This window comes from Mercenaria mercenaria, chromosome 2 (genome assembly GCF_021730395.1).
Source record: "Mercenaria mercenaria strain notata chromosome 2, MADL_Memer_1, whole genome shotgun sequence".
Lineage (NCBI taxonomy): Eukaryota > Metazoa > Mollusca > Bivalvia > Venerida > Veneridae > Mercenaria > Mercenaria mercenaria.
In genome coordinates, this window is record NC_069362.1 from 29,226,085 (window position 1) to 29,244,480 (window position 18,396).

General features: G+C 34.0%; 1 protein-coding gene across 3 annotated transcripts in view; it reads left to right on the forward strand.

Moving 5' to 3' along the window:
* The window catches only part of LOC123563607 (transmembrane protein 104-like), a 37,838-nt gene extending 20,687 nt beyond the window's left edge, over positions 1–17,151 (forward strand). For all 3 annotated transcript variants that reach the window (XM_045356489.2, XM_045356490.2, XM_045356491.2), the window contains exons 6-10: positions 1,599–1,629; positions 1,968–2,067; positions 2,624–2,738; positions 3,614–3,707; positions 6,129–17,151. In XM_045356489.2, the coding sequence (XP_045212424.2) occupies positions 1,599–1,629; positions 1,968–2,067; positions 2,624–2,738; positions 3,614–3,707; positions 6,129–6,889 (1,101 nt within the window). In that variant the 3' untranslated portion in view covers positions 6,890–17,151. The remainder of the gene's footprint in view (positions 1–1,598; positions 1,630–1,967; positions 2,068–2,623; positions 2,739–3,613; positions 3,708–6,128) is intronic.
* Positions 17,152–18,396: the final 1,245 nt, after the last annotated feature.

The following is an 18,396-nucleotide window of genomic DNA, read 5'->3' on the forward strand; positions in this document are numbered from 1 at the left end:
TTGAGTTTTACATTTATATTGAATCCAGATAGAGATATTTTGCATCTGTCATTGCATTTATTTGCTTCTATATAATTTTTTTTTCTCTTTAATTACAACTTAAATGATAAATAGTTTCCATTTGGCTGTGAGCCTGCTTGATGGAGTTGTGATTTCACAATATGGGCATTATTTCATGATTTTTCAAATCGTGAAAACCCAAACCACAATAAGACAAAATTTCAATCAAATTTCCTGTCACACAAACCTTGGAGGAGGAAATTGTTTCGAAAAATTGAGATGAATCTTCTTTCTTTTATCACACTTCTGTTGAAATTTCACAAAAAGTCCCTGTATGTGTAAAACTGAAGATGATTTTATGATTTTTGCAGTTTGCATAAAATTCCAGTTAAAAAAAAATAGAACAGCAAATCCTTCAATGGAGTCTGAAATCCCTCTTCAGCTCTCTAGAAGGTTCACATATATGAAGACTACTTGTGTCATTCCTGATTTAAATGCAGTGAATTTTAACCCATGAATAATGACCACCAGTAAATGAGACCACTCTTGGGTAGTCCTTATATAGACAAGTTGACTGTATTTGTTATCCACCATGGAAAGGATATAATTTTGGTTGTTTTCAAGCCCGTCTTTCCATCAGTCCATCTAGTAGATATGTTAAATACTATATGCTACATGTAAATGCAGGCCTGCAAGTTTCTGTTGTATTGCCTCAGGAAGACAAGATTTATTGCCCTTTGTACTTGTAGATACAGTCCATAATTATATAGTGTTTTGTTTTTGTCCGTCTGTAGCTGTATCTGAGACATGGTTTGAATGACTTCAATAAAATATGGTAAAAATTTTAACTGCTATGGAGAAATGTGCCCTGGCAAGAGGATACCAATTCACTGAATCTGATGTTTTAAGCCCCCTACTGGTAGAACATCAGAGTGGACTATAGGAAGCTTGGTATGGAATAGAGAAAAAATTGTTTCTACTCCAAAACTCTTATATGCATTGATGACAGCCACACAAAAATTGGCCTTTTACATTAGCGAGGGATGTTTGGAAACCGGATTGACCTACTTTTGACATTTTACACTACACTCTATTTTCACTGTTCACAGAAAAAGCAGGTGTGCGCCAACAGAAAATCTTGAGGTCAGTTTTAAGCTTTAACAAAAGCCACACTTTGAATTTGAATATTAGTTTGGTTATCTTATGTATCTTAGTGCTACACACAAATGATCCCCATGATGAGACAATGTGTCAATGCATGATCTATGCTTGTCGGTTAAAGGTCAAGGCACTGTTCAAGGTCAAGTAAAAATTGCTTCTGCTCCATTACTTCTAATTACATTGAAGGATTCTTTTAGTACTACACAGAATGCTCCCCATGATTAGACTATGACCCATGGACATGACCCATGGTTGTTGGTCAAAGGTCAGGGTCACTATTGAAGGTTTTGTTTTTTCACCTGTTAGGGGACTTCTGTATTACCACTACAATTCTTGGTCACTTGTTTCAAATAGTGCCAGCAAGTAAAAGTCTTCACAGAAGTTTTAACAAGTCAGAAAACTTCTTGTATTTATAAAGCCATTGTTTTATTTTGCAGGGTCATATGGCTGGGTTGTTTTTCAACAAAAGTAAGCTGAGTTTGAATTTTGCATAAATTATTCTAATTTCACGCTATCAGCCTGGACATAAAATATTTAGGATACAATATAATTGCATATCAGTTTAGAAGTTAAATATAAAAGCAAGGATAAGGTTATATTATTAGATTTCTATTTGTAAAGTATAGGCTGGTGCTAACACATTATCATACTGAACTTAATAGAGTGGTTTTTATCATTTTTTGAAATTTTTCAAATATAAAAGCTATTTGTGACATTATAGTTTATTCTTGCACATTTGAATTCTATCGACCTTGTGTGAAGTGTCATATTAGGTGATTATAAAATCTTCTTTTTTTTTCTTGCAGTTGGGATTTTGGTGTTTAACCTATGTATTGTGATATACCTATATGGAGACCTGTCTATCTATGCTGCAGCTGTACCAAAATCTATCAGGGATATTGCTTGGTAAGTACATAAAGTCAGCTTTGGATGATTTAAGTCTACAATCTCAGATATTACCTAAGATGAAGTTTGTTTTAACACTGTTAATGGTGCATGTAGTGTCTTTAAGAATAATATTCTTATTGAAGCAATCTAGCAATTTACTACATGATAGACAAAATAATACTCACTTTACATCTCAATAACTAAATTCAACAAAACAGTTAAACCAACAGTGTAAATTGTCACTTAAGAGTATCAATGTATACACCTGAATTTTCAGTTTATTATATTATATTAATTGTTGGGGCCTCCATGGCCAAGTTAACTAGGTTGCTGACTTGGGATCACTTGCCCTTCAGTGATGTGGGTTTGAAACCCCACTTGGGGTGTAGAATTGTTCATGTGAGGAAGATGTCCAGCTGGCTTACGGGAGGTTGGTTGCTCTACCCAGGAGCCTGCCCATGCATGAAATAATGCCTGCATCACAAGCTTGAAAAGTTGCCATATGATCTTAATTGAGTTGTTGTGACTGAACCTAACAAAATATATATATTTAAACTTAAAGAATATTTTTCAGTACATACAAGCATCAACATAATGCTTCAGACTGCAGTGATACAGTACTAACAGACAGTGATCTATGTTGGTCCTCTAGCACACTGACCAGAATGTCCATGTACAGAATCTGTGTGGTAAGTCCTTTACACAATACTAACAGACAGTGATCCATGTTGGTCCTCTAGCACACTGACCAGAATGTCCATGTACAGAATCTGTGTGGTAAGTCCTTTACACAATACTAACAGACAGTGATCCATGTTGGTCCTCTAGCACACTGACCAGAATGTCCATGTACAGAATTTGTGTGGTAAGTCCTTTACACAATACTAACAGACAGTGATCTATGTTGGTCCTCTAGCACACTGACCAGAATGTCCATGTACAGAATCTGTGTGGTAAGTCCTTTACACAATACTAACAGACAGTGATCTATGTTGGTCCTCTAGCACACTGACCAAAATGTCCATGTACAGAATCTGTGTAGTAAGTCCTTTACACAATACTAACAGACAGTGATCCATGTTGGTCCTCTAGCACACTGACCAGAATGTCTATGTACAGAATTTGTGTGGTAAGTCCTTTACACAGTACTAACCAACAATGATCCATGTTGGTCCTCTAGCACACTGACCAGAATGTCCATGTACAGAATTTGTGTGGTAAGTCCTTTACACAGTGCTGGCCGACAGTGACGCCTTTTGGTCCTCTAGCTGGCCAGAATTCCCATGTACAGACTTTGTGTAGTAAGTCCTTAGTACATTACTAGCTGACAATGATCCATGCTCAAACTGATGATCATCTAGCAGTTTGACAATTATGTCCATGTACATAATTGATATGGTAAGTCCTTGATATAGTCCTAGCTGTCATTGAGGTATATGAAAGTCATTTCTACTATTCCAAGATACTGTTAAGAATAATCACATTAAAATTTTATGAATATTTTAAATTACTAAATTTCTGTGTTGCAAAAAGTAAAGAACAGACACAGTGTGTATCTTTTCAGGCTGGGTTTTTCCTGTTACTAGGTGGTTTTACATTCTTCAATGTACAAAAGACTAAATACCTACAGTTGGTGACAACAGCATCACGATGGCTTGGTAAGGAGGAGTTTAATCATATACCGAAGAAATCAAATATTTGTACCCCAGTAATTGAAGTTAAGGATAGGGCGTAAATTCAGCAAGATGTTGATGTCTGTGAGAAAATTTTGAAAGAATGTATGAATTTAGTTTTGGTACACAGATATATAACTTTAAAATTAGGTTAGAATTCAGGTTACAATCCACCAGTTTTAGCAGCATAATGGCCTCTTTTAGACTTAAAGTTTTGTTGTCGGTTACATAACTTTGGAATTGATGAATGTATTGGGTTTATTTTAAGTACACAGGTATGTAATTATGTAATACAGGGTTCCACCTATTGTAAATATCACGTATGTAAGTGTCACGTACATTAAGTATCAAAAATTATTATCCTCATGTTCTTTTTAGATCAACTTTTCGAAGATAAAGTAGAGCTATTTCACACGCCTCAGCGTCTGTATTGGCGTCGCTGTCACCGTTGGTTAAAGTTTTTGATTAAGTCAAATATCTCTATTAGTATTAAAGCTTATGACTTGAAACTTAAAATAGTTATTAACTATCAAAGTCTACACCAGGAGAAAAATCCCCATAACTGTGATTTAAATTTTGACAGAGTTTTGCCCCTTTTTAACTTAGAATTTTTGGTGGAAGTTTTTGATAAAGTCAAATATCTTTGTTACTTTCAAAGCTTTTGACTTGAAACTTAGAATAATTATTTACTATTAAAGTCTACACCAGGAGAAACAATCCCCATAACTCTGATATGAATTTTGACAGAATGATGCCCCTTTTTAGCCCGACTATTCGAAGAATAGGGGAGCTATCCTACTCGCCCCGGCGTTGGCGTGAGCATGAGAGCATCACACAAATGTTAAAGTTTGCGTACCACCCCAAATATTTTCAAAGTCCAATGAGATATTGCTTTCATATTTTGCATACTTGTTTACCATCATGACCCCAGTCTGTAAAAAGGAGGAGGCAACTCTATCAAGCATTTTGACTGAATTATGGCCCCTTTTCGACTTAGAATTTGCTTATTTTAATGTTAAAGTTTTACTCATTGCTTATTTTATACTATCAAGCACTGAGAATAGTCGAGCGCGCTGTCCACTGACAGCTCTTGTTTAACTTAGAATGTTTTGGTTAAAGTTTAAGTAATGTCCAATATCTCTGTTACTTTCAAAGCTATTGACTTGAAACTTAAAATAGTTATTATGTCTCCCACCACACAGTGGTGTGGGAGACATATTGATTTACTCCAGTCTGTGTGTGTGTGTGTGTGTGTCTGTGTGTCTGTCTGTCACAAAGCTTGTCCGCACTCTAAGTCAAACATTTCTCACCCGATCTTCACCAAACTTGAACAAAATATGTCTGACCATAAGACCATGGCCAAGTTCGATAACTAGCCAAATGGGCCTAGGCACTATGGCCCTTGAATTACCGAAAAATCCTCAGAGTGCATGCGCTTTCGTACACCCAAACCGTACCCTATACTACTTTTATTAGTAGTATAGGATACGTTTTGGGTGCAAGAAAGGGCATGCGCAAGTAGTATAGGGTACATTTTGGTCCAAGAAAGCGCAGACTGACTTACTATTTAGATGATTAGGCAGTTATGGGAGACAGCCGCTTTTCTCAAAAGCATCTCTAGTTTATTATCAAAGGCTACTCCAGAAGAAACAATCCCCATTACTCTGATTATATTGAGCGCGCATGAAACCATAGTGGTTGCGACCAGCATGATCAACAGCTCGCCCGCGTTGATCAGATCAGCGTCGTTCAAAGCTATTGCAATTATAGAAAGTAGCGACAGCATGGATCCTACAGCTGCGCGATCGCAGGTGCGGGTCTGAGTCGCAACCACATGTTGGTTTCTCATGGCACGCTCTTTTTATTTAATTAGCCTTAGCAAGTCTTTTCGGTAGCCTAGAAAGTCGAGGTGCTGCTTATGGACACTTGTTTAATATATGGTTGTAACATGAAAATCTTCAAGATACAAAGTCTTTGCAATCCACACATGCGATGTTCTTTTTAATTCCTTCAGTGTTATCAAAACAAAAAAGCAGATGTCTTGTATGAACATGATGAAATTGATAGAACATCTTTAAAATAAAACACATATTGGTAGCTTACTACTTATAAGTGTTTGTGTGTTAATATGCATGACTGGTGTATCCAAAGTATGCTGTTTGTTTTATATTATTTTAAAATTGATTACATTTTCTATATATATATAATTATTGTTATTATAAGTACTTAAAAAAATCATGAAAGGTGGATTACAAGACTAGACACTTAACTAGATCAGAATTTATCTTGCTCAAGATGCACATGTTATGCAACATCCATAGACACAAAATCCCGTTTACAGAAATTGGCTGCTTACACTTTAGTGGTAATTTGTGACTATTTACTTTATAAGATTATCTATTTCAGCATTTGGAATGATGATTGTTCTGGCTGTTATACGACTGGACAAAAAGAAAGGTCAAGGTCACCCACCGTACGCTGATATTTCAGGAATACCAAATTTATTCGGAGTATGCGTGTATTCATTCATGTGTCATCACTCTCTGCCATCTTTAATTACACCAATCAAGAACAAATCAAAACTTTACCACCTGTTAGCCTGTGATTATGTTTTAATCTTGATATTTTACCTGTTGTTGTCTCTGACGGGTATTTATTCTTTTAATGAACTGAACGATATTTACACTCTAAACTTTTTACCAGACCCATGTGATGAGTCTAAGTCTATAACAGACGTGAAGTTTATACAATATTTTTTAGCGTTGTTTCCTGTTTTCACACTCAGCACAAACTTTCCAATTATTTCAATAACATTACGCAATAATTTGAAAGCAATAGGATACAAAGAAGACAGGCCATATACATGGTGTGTAGACAGGATTTTCTTCCCTTTGTTAGCATTAGTTCCTCCACTTGGTATTGCGCTGGCAACCAATCATGTTGAATTTCTAGTAGGAATTACTGGTTCCTATGCAGGAGCAGGGATACAGTATGTGATTCCAGCAGTGTTAGTGTTCTGTGCCAGGAAGCAGACGTCAATGCTATTTTCAGAAAAGAATATACATGTGTCACCTTTTAAAGGAAAGTTTTGGATTGTATTTGTATGTATATGGGCTGTTGTTTGTATGGCATTTGTAACTGTCAATCATATAATAAGTGGTAAATAATTCCTTAACTGTGATATAGCTATATAGGCAGTGATTTGCTTTTTATACAGCGTTTTTTTATTATGGACTATTTGAAGAGGAAGGGGTATATTTTTTTGTTCATGTCGGCTTGTTGGGCCATTCCTTGGGCCATGTGGTTTCTGATTGGTAACTGGAGAAAGCTCGGACAGATCAAAAACTGCAGAATGCATGGGTTATTAGACATTTAGACAGAAAACCTTTTCCTTTCAAGAGCTGGGCAACACAGTAAACCTAAAAAAGACGATACCTTTGTGCCAGTAGATGACCCCTTTATTAAGTATTACTGAGTAAATGGTCAAGGTCACAGTGTTCTTTTAATTACATACGCAGTAATCTTCAGTAGGCTTTCATTGAGAGGATATATAATTTAATATGTTGGAATATACAAACAGCTATTTTTTAAAAAAAAGATCCTAGATTTGGAGAATTGAAACATTAATGAGAAAGTTACAAAGATTTCATTTACAGACTTCATCTCATAAAAGTTACCCTGAAGATCTCTGGTTGTGGTAAAAGATTTTTTGTAAAGACTTCTCAAAGCTGGTATCATTTTCATGTGTTATATTTCTTCTTATGCGTTTATCTTTCTTTAGTCAATGTATCATCTCTACAATTTTGTGTCTGTTTTATCTGTTACCCTTACCTCTTCTGTATCCTAACAAAATTTTCTTGTATGTTTTAATTCTTGTTTCATGCAATATCTTTTAGATTTTTCTATTGTAATTTGTTAAGTGCAATTTACTTTTAATGTTATTATTACTATTCTTCTTTGCTGTGTTGTTTAAGATTTGTTTTATATATTTTAACAGACTTTCTGGTTTATAGTTTAAAAGGGCATGTTTTAAATTTAAATTTCAAACAGTTTAAAAGGTGTTTTTATTATGTATTTATTTTGTGAATGCTAGTTATAAGTAACCTTAAGTTGATTCAGTGAGGCCCAAGCAGTGTTGAATGAAACCAGACTTCATTTTCAAAAATAGTGATTTATTTGTATGTTATATCTGTTTTGAATGTTTTTTAGCTCACCTGTCACATAGTGACAAGGTGAGCTTTTGTGATCACCCTTCGTCCGTCGTTCGGCGTCAGTCCGTGCGTCCGACCATGCGTGCGTCAACAGTTTCTTGTCTGCATGATAATGGTTTCATTTATGATTTTATTTTAACCAAACTTGCACACAACTTGTATCACCATAAGATCTCAGTTCCTTTCTTGAACTGGCCAGATCCCATTATGGGTTCCAGAGTTATGGCCCCTGAAAGGGCCAAAATTAGCTATTTTGACCTTGTCTGCACAATAGCAGCTTTATTTATAACTTGATTTTTACCAAACTGGCACACAACTTGTATCACCATAAGATCTTGATTCCTTTCTTGAACTGGCCAGATTCCAATATGGGTTCAAGAGTTATGGCCCCTGAAAGGGCCAGAATTAGCTATTTTAACCTTGTCTGCACAATAGCAGCTTCATTTATGATTTGAATTTAATCAAACATGCACAAAACTTGTGTCACCATAAGATCTCAGTTCCTTTTTTAAACCGGCCGGATCCCTTAATGGGTTCCAGAGTTATGGCTCCTTAAAGGTTCAAAATTGGCTATTTTGGCTTTTGCAGCCATATAGATACTTCATTTATGGTTTTATTTGATACAAACTTCCAAAATATCTTTAACAACAATAAATCTTGGATTCCATGACAAATCAGATCCAATCGTAGGTTCCAGAGTTATTTTATATCTGATTACCTGCCCTGATTGTAATCAAAATGGATTAATATCAGTAAGATCTTATAGGACTTATTTGAAATTTCATTATTGTCATTAGTTGGACTGAGCCAATGAGGGTAGATAACTATGGACTGATTTTATGTCAAATTACCTCCCTTTATTTCAAATTAAAATGGGTATATCTCCGTAACTAATGAAGATACTGATCTGAAATTTCATTTATGTCAACAGATTTATTTGGCAGATCCTTCTTTTGTTCACTTACAATAATTTTTTTTTTTAATTACTTCCCTTTTATGTTACTATAAATAGCTTATTCTTAGTAACTTTTTTATTATTGGCCGTAGGGAAAAACCGAGACCACTTTTCTATGGTACAACATGGATGGTACCTCCAATTTTTAGGTGTATTTTGACATATCTGTACCTTGTAAGAATTTTTTTTCTTTTTGGTTAAATTTCTTCTCTTTGTTGTTCCTGTCCTTTGTGGATTTAGATATTTTTTCTGAGGACCTTCTTGTCCTCAAGTGCAATGATAACAGGTGAGCGATATAGGGCCATCATGGCCCTCTTGTTTTTATTTGTGACAGATGTAAATCTGGCGTCTCGGCACATCAAGACTTTGAAAAAAATTTGTTCTAAGAAGGGTCTGGTATTGTGGTATATCAGCATGCCACTTTGCAGATTAATTATGCTATAATGGTGACCTTGGCTAAAAGACAGTGTACTCAAAAACCACAAGAAACAATTGATATTTTAACTGCAACAGAGAAAGTCATGTTAATTGAGAAAGGTAAAAGTCAGCCGTGTATTGGTGCCAGTGCTACTTTAGAACTTTCTTTGAAAACGGTTTTTGCACATTTTTAGAATAGAAAGCAATATTTTTGGGAAAATCCAATATTTTACAATTCACTTAAGAACATTTATAGGTATTCTTCAAATTAGGTCTAATATAACAGTTTATGCTCTGCAGTCTGTAATGAAATAAATTTCATGAAAAGACAAAAAAAATTTAAAAATTGAATATTTATGTTTTAGGTAATGAAAGAAAAATTATTTATTTTGGCCAGCTCATACATTTTTAGCTCCACTATTCGGAGAATAGGGGGACTATTCTACTCGCCCCAGCATCGGCGTTAGCTTTCTTGGTTAAAATTTTTTCGGCAACTTTTGTTTTCCTGTCATATCTTTCTTACTATTGCTTATATCTTACTGTAACTTCACATAAACATTGTTCAGAATACAAACATGCAGGGGCTGGGCCCATTATACCCAAAGTCAAGGTCACCAAGGTGTTATTTTTAAGGTTAAAGTTTTTCGGCAACCTTTGTTTTTCTGTCATATCTTTGTTACTATTGCTTAGATCTTACTGTAATTTCACATAAACATTGTCCAGCATACAAACAAAGAATGTGCAGGGGCTGGGCCCATTATACCTAAGGTCAAGGTCACAAAGTTTTTTTTTTTTTTTTATAATTTATTTCCATTTCCACATCCAAAGTATCATACATTCATCACAAACATTGATTTTATGTGCCAAAAAAAGATATTTACATAGAATATCAAGCGTAGCTGGAGAAATAATTCTATCTACATAAACAAGATTTTTTTGAAAGTTTACATGTCTATTCAAAAAAGAAATAAATTTACCTACATAAACAGTGTATAAATGTACATGTCTAAGCAAATAAACATTGTTCATTATCATCAAGTAGTATCATCTTGTATTCATATGGAAACCATTCTAAAAAGATAGACTAATAATATATTAACAGTGAAAAGACCGTACACATGATCAGATAGTTTTTCAAATGCTGTTTGAGTAACTTATCAGTAAATAAACTTAACTTGCAATGTTTGAGTCTACATTAATATCGTTAATAGTTGTATTATAATTTGTTATCCTTGCTCGAAAGAAAAAGAAGCGAGTACGAAAATAACAAGGACAAATTGACGAGTAGGTTCCAGAAATCCAATTACACACAATAAATTAGCAGCTTAATAAGCATACATAGTTACCTTGCTTAGCTTAACTGCAAGGTTTTTTATCATTAACATGATATTGATCTAGGGGAGAAAACTCTTAACAGATACTTTTCGGTGGAGATTGCAGAGTTGCATATCTTCTCTAAAATAACTTATTCAACAAGTTATATGTGAAAAAAAAAGGAGAAAAAATGTAGTTTAAAAAGTACAAGGTCAGAATGGAAAAGAGTCAGTAAAAATATCCATTAATGAAAAGCTAGAATGTTTCATAGATAGCATGTAATTCAGACCTAAGTTAATTTTTTATTGAGAAACAAAAACAGAACAAAGAAAAAAAACAGACAACAGGCGCAGTCACTATGAAGCCCCAGACCCACGTGTTACACTTCACCATCTACAAATAGAGTCCTAAAACTTCTCCATTTTCTATCAAAGCTATTCATGTTTTGGGATTTTTAGCAACATACTTCTCAGTTTTCAAATGTATTCTTAAACTATTAATAAACATCTGTAAGGTAGGAACCGCCACCTTAAATTTACTTTGATAAATAGTGTATTTTCCAAGCAGCATTAATAATAGAGTAGCTGCACTGAAATTTGAATTACCTAATAAAATATCTGATATTGACCAGTCAATATCTGCATTAGGACATTTTCTTTTTATCCATCTTTTGACTTCTTCCCAAAATGTTAGTGAAATTTGACAGTCATTTTCATTTTTTTCTAAACTTTTGAGTTTAAATTCAAAATTGTAATTAATAAAAATTGCTACCCCTCTTGACTGGCTACTGAAGTTGCTAAAGTAACACTCAAAACCCCACTGGCTACAAATAAAATTAATCTCTTTATCAGTAAAGTGAGTATCTTGTAAAAAGTACATATTGAATTTCTTCCCTTTCAGATAATTTAACAGATCTTTTCTTTTCCTACCATCTCCTAGACCTTGTACATTCATAGAAACAAAGGTCAAACACTCAGTCATTGTCGCCTGAGTAATTAAAATAGGTAACTAAAACCACCCACACAAAGTACTGTGAGTCAAACAGTGTAGGACAAGGATTCGAAACTCCATAGAGACTGCACAATCGTTTGAAAAAAAAAAAGACGAAGTATAAGCATCAGTGTTTTGTCAAAACTGAAAGCTGTTAATACTCTCTTAGTATTGAGAACAAGGTCACAAAGTTGTTATACTTAGGATTATTTTCATGTTTAAGTTTTTCGAAAGCTTCGTTTATAGACATATCTTTGGTATCTTAAAAGATAATTACTTGAAATTAAAAAAAAAAATCTTTATAATCAGCATCTGCATGTGTGGTTACAATCCCCATAAGTCTTACTGTATTTTTGACAGAATTATGCCCCTTTCATACTTGATTGTTTTTGGCAGTCTTCGCTTTCTGGATATAACAAGTACAGTATAAGATAAAGACTTGAAACTTAAAATGTATCTTTATCATCATCATCTGCATGTGTGGTTACAATCCCCATAACTCTGATTTATATTTTGAACCAAATTATGCCCCTTTCATACTTATTTATTTTTTTTTACAAACTTCGTTTTCTGGACATAACTGGTACTATATAAGATAATGACTTTAAACTCAAAATATATCTTTACCATCATCATCTGCATGTGTGGTAACAATCCCAACAACTCTAAATTGTGTTCTTGACAGAATTATGCCTCTTATGTATCATCCTTTTAAAGGTAGAGGTCTCTTATTGAAACATATATTAATTTTACGGTCAAATCACCAAATAGTGGAGCACGCTGTCTTATGGATGGCTCTTGTCACATACAATGGTCAAATGTGAACTAAAACTTAAACTTTACTAAAAATTAAAGTTTTATGAATAAAATTTCACATAAAACTTCAGGAATTTTGTTACAGTTGTTTGCATTTTGAATTTAAATCTGATTGTAAAAACAGATTTTATGTACTAGGAAATCAGACAAGAAAACACAGAATTTGTCTAGACCCATTCTCTTTAGATACATATTGAAATGCTTGATTATTTTCATTTTAGCTCACTAGAGCACAAAATGCTCAAGGTGAACTATTGCAGTCAGTTTGTGTCCATTGTTGGCATCAGTATTTTCTTATGACATCTCCACTTAAATCGTTTGGTGGAAATTGATGAAACTTAGCCTGGATGTTACTCGGATGGTTGTCTTCTAAAATTATTAAAACTGATTTGGATGGTTGCTTGTAGTTTTTTTTACAAATTAGAATAATTGAAACAATCTTTGTAAAGGGCTGCCTAAGTAACATTGTATAAAATTGTTTCAAAATCAGTCAAGCAGTTCTTGACTTGAAGAATGTAGAAGTTTTCACTTCGATTTCATACAAATATTTCCTGGGACACTCTTTCCCAAGGTTGTTAAAACTATTTTGATTTGTCAAAAAAAAATCATGGCTGTAAGCGGGCATGTGTTTACGTATATAGTGGTAAATTTAAATATCTCTCTGTCAGAAATTGCTAGCTTTATTTCAGAATTATTTTACTGGATTTTTTCTTGGTTGACCCTCTTTCAGAATTGTTCTGATTACTCACATTCATTAAAAAGCAAGGTTGCCAGATTCACTATAAGCAGAGTGGTGGAACCTATGCTCGCGGTATTCCTATGCTCAAAGTATTTCGATAGATATGCTTTCTGCAGAAGCACTGATGAAAATATTTCATCATGCTATGTTCAACACCGACCAGTGGTGAAATGCCTTTACAACAAATGTAGCAATAGCCGTGTGTGCCGCTCACGTGACGTATACAGCAGCCGGTACATTTTACGCAATCTGTATCCGTCGCACAAATCTCACACAAATATTTCAAAATCACTCAAATAAAGTTAGTTTTTTAGAAATCATGCATTACATTCAGATATAAGATACATTTAAGAGAAAGATGTGATGAATGTGATGCCTGGCTACACAACGAGTGCCTTTCGAACCATGAAAAGATCGATGTTGATCTTAGTATTTTGACAAATTCCAAATGGTTCTTTCTGAGATGTAGAGAGGAGTAAATTTCCTACACACAAAAGAAGTGTAGAAAACATTAGCGAGGTTAATCACTCTCGTTGTTTGAATCTTTAATACTTGAACATTCTGTTTTTAAACAACATTATTATACGTTTTTAAGCTTTGTTCTAATAGTGACTCCATTTCTGTAAGGGAAATATACACATAGAGGCACATACTAAATTTTATCCACATTTCTTTTGTTTTTCACATAATAAATGAGTAATGTTCTAAATATTATATTCGCATATGCTTGTTTGTTCATTTTTAACCTGCTGAATTTTTTTTCGCCCTTAGTTTAATTGATATTACATACCGCCAGCATAGGTTCCCTTCAGGGCGAATTTTTACCTTTTCACGTATGCCGTGTCGATAGCTCACGAGACAACTTAGTCATGTGATAACCCACATCAACAATATGTTTCGATAAAAAGAGGATAACTTTATGTTTTTGCATAGGCAAATCGAAATAATAATTTTTTCTTGCTTCTTAAAAAGATTATATATGTACAAAATACCGCGAGCATAGGTTCCACCACTCTATGTAGTGACAGCTTCTGAAAAAAAAATCAAGTTGGAAACTGTTTTAATTTTTTCTTTAATTCTAAAATAATTTCACACAAGTGACCTTTTACAAAGAACATTCAGATTTTTTCCGATTTGTCAAGAAACATGATTGCCAGAGAGTGAGGTTGCTTCCATAAATATATATTGTGGAAACTTTAAAAATCTTCTTGTCAAAAACTGCCTGCCTGATTAAACATAATTTTACACTCACTAACATTTTCATTCTAACCATTTAGCAAGATTGTTCCACTTATTCCAGTTTGTCAAAAATAGCTAAATAACTTCTCTTCTTAAGCCATTGGACAGATTTTGAAATAATTTACAAGAAATGTTGTTTGGGTGACAATCTGGTTAGTATTGGGCCAGCATGTATGTCTTGTTAATTTTTTGCATATTGTCCTATTTTGATATCTAATGTAGGACTAGCCATGTGCCCTGTTTGAATAAATTTAAGCAGAAGTTATTTCCCTTTCACTTTGTGCATACTTTTATTGTATTAATTTATTATGTACTTTCAGTTTATGATTACTTTATACTTGTAGTTATTGCAATGTTGGTACTTTTAGTCTCTTAAGATAATTGTTTTCACTCTGTATATAGACATATAGAATTCAGTTAACTGAAAATTTGTTTTATCTGCTATATATTTTATGTTAATATTTTTCAAAATAACCCAAACTTGCATATTGAAATCATCAATATTTGGAGGAGGGGCATGAAGTACTAATTTTTATGGACTTGCAGTTGTGTCAGTCCATGAAGTTAAACAAGCAAAGGTCCCATTTTTTTTATCTTGGTAAGTTGAAATACATGAAATCTTATTCCAACAAAATAGCCATTTTTGCAAAACGAGGAAATTTAAATAGAGATGAAATGATATTATTTTGACAATTTTTGATCATTGCCTGTAGAATTCTTTTTGTGATTTTTCTAGTGTTTATACTTTCCACAGCAGATATCACACTAACATGATTATGTTAAATGAATTAACCCTTAGCCTGCTAAATTTCTAAAATGGACTGTTCCATCATTCAGTTTGGGCAATACCATTTATTATTCGAAGGGGTGTTCACTGAAAATTTACTAACTGAATAGCCAACAGTGCAGACCATGATCAGCCTGCACGGATGTGCAGGCTGATCTTGGTCTGCACTGGTCGCAAAGGCAAAACCAGTCGCCGCCAGCAGGCTAAGGGTTAAAATATGAAAGAGTAAACTTCGTTTGTGCCAAATAAAGGACAGCTAGATTGCTCAGGTTTTGAAATTAAATATATCGCAGTTCATTCAGATATAACATATCGGAACATTTTATTGTGGCATTATTTGCAACTGTAGAATGTGATATATTCATTATAGTGTTATATGGTCCACTGCTGGTATGGGTGAATTAAACATTTCTTATGTAGGTTTAAGTATGATAATTGTGAAGAGGAAATTTACAGAACCAAAAGATCAATATCTGTTAGAATTCTTTGTGATGACATTTTATTGTTGGACCTATGGCAGTCTCACAAGGTTGACTGGATATATATATTTTTTTTATTTGTTCAAGCTACTTGAAGCATTTCTAGATACCTTTCTGGTCTATTTGTAAGAAAATTGAAAACAAATCAGTTATTAAATATGCATATTTTCACACTGCATTTTCACTCATGTAACTTCATTTTCACTCATGTAACTGCATTTTCACTCATGTAGTTACTTCATTATATTTTTTTCAGGACATTTTCTGAATACTTAAATTCAGAATATTTTCTGAATACTTAAATTCAGAATGTTTTCTGAATATATAAATTCAGGATATTTTCTGAATACATAGATATTTATTTTTATACAAGTCATTGTCTTCTTGTAAACTTGTGTGAAAGTTCTGCACATTTCTTTGGTGCAGTGAGGAAGAATGCAGGATCAACCTTCATTTACCTGGTAGTTTTAACTATGTATCATCTTTGTAATAATCAATGTATCTGTATTGTTACATTGAAGAACCATTGTTGTGACTGGTAATATTGTGAGCGTGCCTTCTGAAACCCTCGACTGTATCAGCATGCATTGCACAATTATTCAGATGGCACAACCACCTTTGTTTGTATTAAAGTAAAATGTTGAACCGTGATCACTTTGTGTCAAACTCCTGTCATCAACACTTTGACTAATAACACTGTAGAGTTCACAATTTAAGCTAAATCTTAATGAAACTTGGTCAAAATGCCTTACCCTTGCATGATCGTAAGAGGCGACTAATAGGGTCTTAACACTTGGCTTTGCTAAACTCTGCAATTCCAGTTGGTATGCAAATTTTGATTCCATACCTCATGTTTTTATTTGTCTATATAAATGAGATATGAAACCAAAATTTGTTGTCCTGTTTGGCGCCATATAACCTATAATGTGTTGGTGTGCCATAAAACCCAAATAAAAAAGAAACTCTAAATAAAACCCTGGAAGAAGTTGAGGGTCATCTGGGCTCAGAAACTAGCCCACTAGGTCAATTAATAGGAAAACCTTGTTATCACAGTGGAGGTCATTCTCTTGTTTGAGTTTGTCAGTGTCTTTTATGAGGTAAGCATCACAGATAATTGATTCGTATGATGTTCTAACAAGTGGAATGTATGGAACAGAACCACTTTACTGACAGGCCAGTGTAAAATATAAAGTCATAACCTCAGATTTGTTTATTCATACAAGATATTAAATCTTTTATAAGTATTTATAACTTTTGAAAAATGAAAAAAACATTACACCCATGACAATTTCTATGTTTAAATCAGTTGGTTTCTAGTGAAATAATCATCATCATTGAATACATGATTTAAGATGTACTGAAATTGAATATTTACCTATGTAATTGTTAAATAAATTGAAGTTTGGAATTCACTGTGATAAAATGTGTTTCAATGCCCTGTTAGCATTCCAGTTTGAAAATATAATAAAAGGAGAATTTGTGTTTTTTGTCTTTTTTGTGTCTCTTGTCAAAGATAAGATATTTATCTAACTTTGTCTTTCACAAGATCAGAGTCCATATCAGACTCAGTAACTAGTCTGGTCTATCACATGAACATTTTTGTAATGAACGTATGTCTTTATGTGATGAATCCATACCCAGAACAATATCAAAGTAATTCCATGGAGCATTTATCTTGCATTATTGTACATATCCTAATCAAAACTCAATTACAGAGCTATCATTCTGTCATCAGCGAGATGAAATTTAGATTAGTTGTATGCACAGTTCACTGAATGTCGTATGGTCTTCGATTTTCAGGAATTTCATGATTGGGTTTGTTGAGGCACAACGTAAGTTTTGATGGAAGTTCAGTGCTTTGTGCTCCCAAACTATTTTAGCAGAACAACGCAAGCACTTCTAAAAAGGTTTAAAACTCGTGTGTTAACATTGTATGCAGTCATGGTAATGTCACTTTTAAATAGGACAGTAAATGGCACTAAATATACAACTTTTCAATTTAATGAACGATATATAGCAGAACCACATTTATTTTATCGAAACACTTGGATACTAAAAGGTTACATGCTTGCGAATAATGGCACGAGTGTGTAGCCAGAGTGAAATTCACGTGGCATACAGTAGAGATATATTTAAGGTGGTTTTGCTATATATTATTTCGATTCTGATCTGTTCTTGATGTAAACAAGTAGATGAAATGGGGAAGCACTATCTTTGCGCATGTATGGCGTCAAATAAAGTAGGTCGGAAGAACTTCAACGCATGGACGTGTTTTAAGTGTTAAAACATGGGGAGTAAAATGTCCCGCGGAATAATTGGCATCAGAGGGGTTTTCGAAAATTTGAAGCACGCTCCGGATACTCAAAGTAGTACGTCTGTATTAAATCGGATAAAAAGTAGAGCACTTGTAATTTATTCTGTAATCTTATTTCCAACTCGTTTGTATTTTAATGTAATGTTACCTTGCTCTCGTATAGACAAACCGTTAGGGTGCAAAACCTTGCTAAGCTAAGTGTCGGTGCGTCCGTGGCCGATGGTTAAGGTCTACTTCAAATCACTTGCACCTCACCGATGTGGGTTCGAGCCTCATTCGGGACGTTGAATTCTTCATGCGAGGGAAGCCATCCAGCTGGCTTACGGAAGGTACGTGCCCGTTCGTAGTTTAATACACGGAGGCACCTGCAGTCTTCCTCCACCACCAAAGCTGGGATGTTCCCACATGGCTTA